General features: G+C 42.0%; 1 protein-coding gene across 3 annotated transcripts in view; it reads left to right on the plus strand.

Moving 5' to 3' along the window:
• The first annotated feature begins 2,071 nt into the window (after positions 1–2,071).
• LOC104957539 (RING finger protein 157-like) overlaps positions 2,072–5,333 on the plus strand; it is a 10,590-nt gene continuing 7,328 nt past the window's right edge. The window contains exons 1-3 of one of the 3 annotated variants that reach the window (XM_010785183.1): positions 2,072–2,333; positions 2,810–2,872; positions 3,883–3,931. In XM_010785183.1, the coding sequence (XP_010783485.1) occupies positions 2,094–2,333; positions 2,810–2,872; positions 3,883–3,931 (352 nt within the window). In that variant the 5' untranslated portion in view covers positions 2,072–2,093. The remainder of the gene's footprint in view (positions 2,334–2,809; positions 2,873–3,882; positions 3,932–5,333) is intronic. The other 2 variants (XM_010785182.1, XM_010785181.1) reach the window with 2 other exon arrangements.

Raw genomic sequence — 5,333 nt, forward strand, 5'->3', positions numbered from 1 at the left:
GTCAGACATACAAGACCACTTATAATCTCCCTCGATCTGGGGCTCCACGCAAGATCTCACCCCGTGGGGTCAAAATGATAACAAGAACGGTGAGCAAAAATCCCAGAACCACACGGGGGGACCTAGTCAATGACCTGCAGAGAGCTGGGACCAAAGTAACAAAGGCTACCATCAGTAACACACTACGCCGCCAGGGACTCAAATCCTGCAGTGCCAGACGTGTCCCCCTGCTTAAGCCAGTACATGTCCAGGCCCGTCTGAAGTTTGCTAGAGAGCATTTAGAAGATCCAGAAGAGGATTGGGAGAATGTCATATGGTCAGATGAAACCAAAATAGAACTTTTTGGTAAAAACTCAACTAGACGTGTTTGGAGGAGAAAGAATGCTTAGTTGCATCCAAAGAACACCATACCTACTGTGAAACATGGGGGTGGAAACATCATGCTTTGAGGCTGTTTTACTGTGAAACATGGGGGTGGAAACATCATGCTTTGAGGCTGTTTTTCTGCAAAGGGACCAGGACGACTGATCCGTGTAAAGGAAAGAATGAATGGGGCCATGTATCGTGAGATCTTGAGTGACAACCTCCTTCCATCAGCAAGGGCATTGAAGATGAAACGTGGCTGGGTCTTTCAGCATGACAATGATCCCAAACTCACCGCCCGGGCAACGAAGGAGTGGCTTCGTAAGAAGCATTTCAAGGTCCTGGAGTGGCCTAGCCAGTCTCCAGATCTCAACCCCATAGAAAATCTTTGGAGGGAGTTGAAAGTCGTGTTGCCCAGCGACAGCCCCAAAACATCACTGCTCTAGAGGAGATCTGCATGGAGGAATTGGCCAAAATACCAGCAACAGTGTGTGAAAACCTTGTGAAGACTTACAGAAAACGTTTGACCTCTGTCATTGCCAACAAAGGGTATATAACAAAGTATTGAGATGAACTTTTGTTATTGACCAAATACTTATTTTCCACCATAATTTGCAAATAAAGTCTTTAAAAATCAGTGATGTGATTTTCCGGATTTTTTTTTTCTCATTTTGTCTCTCATAGTTGAGGTATACCTAGGATGACAATTACAGGCCTCTCTCATATTTGTAAGTGGGAGAACTTGCACAATTGGTGGCTGACTAAATACTTTTTTCCCCCACTGTATCTATATAAACATATACACACATAAACATATGCCCACACATCCATACCAACATTCATACATGCCCGCACATAATTTAAATACAGTTTCCAATATAAAAAAACACAGGGATGATATTTTTCATCTCTGATGTCGATCAGTTAATAAGTTAATAAAACTATTAAAATAATCAGATATTCAGTGAGACAAACAGAAACAACAACAAAAAAAGAGATAAAAGTATCTTGGGGCTCATGAGCTCATTCTGTATTTAAGCCTCTTTCAAACATTCATCATATTACATAAATGTGATTTTACATGTAAGACTCATGTCTTCACGTTTATGTAAAAGCCTTAACTGCAATCACCTGCTTGGACCTAGTAACATTATTGTGTCAACATCAACAAGGCATTTAAGGCTGCATCAGAGTAGTCTATAAACATTTCCCCCTTCATGTTGTGACCGAGGCTGAGGAGGAAAAAAAGCAAACCTCCAGGCGCTGCATCAAGCATTTTAACATAAATAAATAATAAGCTTGTACCACCTCTGCACTTAACGTCTGTGCCACTGGATCTGCTTTTATGGGAATTCCGCTAAATGGCTTTTTGGCACAAAACAGGAAGAGTGTTATTCCAGCTGGAACAAAAGGTTCCATAAAGTGACCAACATGGTGAATCCCTGTGTAGTCCATCCTGTGTCTCTGACATAGCTGTCGAATTGATTTACTCAAAATAAATTGGAATACTCTGGTTTCAAATATTCACTACTTCATGAAAAATGTAATAGAACAAAATACAGAGGGAAGCACAATAAGATGGTTGTTCAAGGTGCTCACTTAAAAAAAACAGATGGCCAGAACATCCAATAGGGTCTGAAGGTAAGATTATTACTTTTTTTTATTTTTATGGTGGGAATGTTACCCGGCAACCAGAGGAAACAAGTCCTCGGAGCCGGAGCCCGAACGTGATGTGTGTGTCCGTCTGTCTGTCAGACCCAGTGAGCACCAGCCTGGTCCAGTCAGTGATGTCCATGGCCTCGTCCCACTCGCAGCACTCCCACATCAGCACTGACACCATGTCCTCCATGTCAGGGTCCTACCTGGCGGGGGCAGAAGGCGAGCCCGGGGGGGATGAGGGCGGAGACGCTGAGGGGGACGAGAACCAGGACGCCCCCATGGAGAGCCGAGGACCGTCGCAGCAGGACGGGGTGAGAATCCAGGGAGGGAAGAGAATACGCTGTTCCATCCTGACATCTATTTAAAGGGGACCTATTATGCAAAATCGAGATTCTGAAAGTTTCAGGAAAAAAGATTTGCTCACTTTTTGTCCTGATCCATTTATATAAAAAACTGTCTGAAAATGAGATGATCAGATTTTGGCCACTTTATGATGTCATAACGATTTTTTGGCTTGCGTAACCATTAGTCAATAACCAACCAAGGTAACACCCCTTATCACCTGATTCTCCTCCTAGAGCACCATTGTGTTATTTTTAACCAAATATCTAAGTAAGTACTTTTGAAACAGAGGGGATTATGGGATGCTACAATGATCTGTTTGGTATTTCGAGCCAAACACTTCAGAGAAATGTTTTGTATATATCTGAGACCTATAATATATTGATGAAAAACTGTATAATAGGGGACCTTTAACACTTTGGTTTCCTTTGTGTCTTTCATTCAGGAGTTTTCCCAGGAGCCAAAGGAACAAAACTACTCAGTGGCTGTGGAGGAGCAGGACTCAGAGGTGAGTGAGACACTGGTGGGCCATTGTGCTTGTTTTTTAAACATGTTATGAATAATACAATTAGTTCTGAAAGTAGTTAAATAATTTGTGTTTTGAAATAACAGCTCTTTAGTTCAGGGATATTCAGATTTGGAGCTCTTGGATGAAGAGAGAGATGATGATGTTACACCTGGTATAGAAGAGGGTGAGGATAAACAGATGCAGGAGGTTCAGATACAGACTCGGAGACAGATAGGGATGTGCAGGAAAGATGTGGCTCTCTGTGAGCCAAGAGTAGCACGTATGTTTATTGCTTTTTATTTTATTTTAAGTGGTGCCTATGAGTATAGTCAACTGGAGATTCCATAAAACTAGTCAGATGACCCAACAACCCATGCAGACTGGAGACCCATTCAGTACTTTTCCCAGTACATTGACTACAAAGTCTTTTGAGATGTGGCAGCTTTCATCAAAAGTTCTTTAGTGGCTAAATTTAAAGCAATGTTCAGATCAATTACTTATTTATTTTTTAAACAAAGCTGAATTTATTATTGTATTATATCACTCTATAAGTATAATATGTTACATAGTTCATCGGTTAATTCTGTCTTTTCACACTAAAATGGTGTTGACGTCCTCTACAGTGCACTTACTGTTACGTTTGATTAAAAAAAGTCTTGATTGCAGGATTTTTTCAAAAAGACAGTTTTTTGTTTTTAAAATCTTTAACACCAACAAATATGGATTGAACGTTTTTTGTTTTATAAAAAACATGTTTTGAATTTTGGAAATTATAACATTTATCTTTTTTCAATAAATCTTGACATTTGTACTTTGTTTATATCAGAAGAGTCAGAAACAATCAAATGCAATTACTGCTAAAACCCAATTTTACAAAAAGTATATTATCAAAAATATTCATGTAGCCTAATTTAAAAAAAAAGAAAGACCTGAAGCGTATAATGTTGATTTATATTTTGAATATCACCATTAAATATATACTAATACTGAGCTCTCTCTGTTTTCTCCAGGGGAACGATGTCACTGAAGAGGACTGCTCCTCCCCGTCCAATGGGAAAGGTAACTATGGAGACCATCCCTCACCTTTCACCCCTGCCCTCTCACCTCCCTTTGCATTTTGTAATAAGAAACTTTTCATGCAAACTACATATAAGGAACTGAGTGGTTCAACTTATCGTTGCTGTCTCTGAATATTTATGAATCATGGCTGAGAAATGAAAAAAACTTCAAAATAAAGGAATCCAATGTCAGACTGGGTCCTCTAGATGGGGCACTGGGGCAGTCCCTTTTATAATGCACGGTATATTGGCTGAAAACTCCAAAACATGCATTATCTGAGCTGAGGTGAATGGCTTCTCATACAGTTTGTGTGCAATAGAACCTCGGTCTACTTCACAGTGAAGGCAGCAAGAACGAAAGCTTTTTCATCCACAAAAAATCCTGTTTTAAATTGGAAAAGTACTTTGAAGTGAGTCGGAGAGATCAGGAAACAGAAATGAGTCCTTTTCATTTATTCATTTATTTAATCTTAACCTCACCCCGAGATTCCACCGGGTCCGTCTGCGTCGCGTTACGGCCGCCTTACGGCCGCGTTACGGCCGCGTTACGGCCCGTCCACACAGCGGCGTGCGTTGAAAGCTTCACCATTCACTTTGAATGGGGTGACGTCACTTTTCGCCGAACTGCATTGTGGGAAGCTCGATGCAAAAGTTGAGCAATGTTCAACTTTTGAAGCCTCGGCAGAAGCGTCAGCCAATCGAATCATATGCCAGTACAAGCTCTAGCCAATCAAACCGCTGCTTGTGTGTCAGGGGCGGGAGATTCATGTGATTGGTTGTTGGTCGAGTTTCAGACACGCCCGCCGGCAAGCTTCAACGCACACCGCTGTGTGGACGGGCCGCTACGGCTGCGCCGCGGCGTTCGCAAAGATCGCGGCCACTCTAGTCAATGGGTGCTATTCCACCAGACGCGCCGCATTACGGATCAGAAGCGTCCCAGAAGCGTCTCGGCGCTGGGCTCTGCTCAAAATAGGATGCAAGTCTATTTCCGACTTAACGCGAGGCGCTGCAGAGGTGCCGGGCAGGAAGTGGAACGGTCAGAGCATCCGGCCCATCCCCAAAATAAACTAATTTTGCAGACCCTATCCTTCCGTAGTCTTTCAAATAGGAGGAGAAATGCCAGCGTTCTCCTCCGGTTTACAGGCACTGTGTAAATTATATATATAGAATAATTATGATGATGAATGCATTTTTTTGCCATTAAAATACAACAACACATCTTTGATTCATGTCGTTTATAACTGGAATATTACATTTATTATTAACTTTGTCTGTACAAAGTAGCCTGTCCAGGAAATATGCCCAAATCAACATAAACTGCAAGCCGGCAGGTGAGACGCTCCGCTTCTGAAATGCTTCTGAAACGCGCCCGGTAGGGTATGACGCCGGAGGAGGCCGGACCA

Source organism: Notothenia coriiceps, unplaced genomic scaffold (assembly GCF_000735185.1).
Source record: "Notothenia coriiceps isolate Sejong01 unplaced genomic scaffold, NC01 NC01_scaffold00027290, whole genome shotgun sequence".
NCBI lineage: Eukaryota > Metazoa > Chordata > Actinopteri > Perciformes > Nototheniidae > Notothenia > Notothenia coriiceps.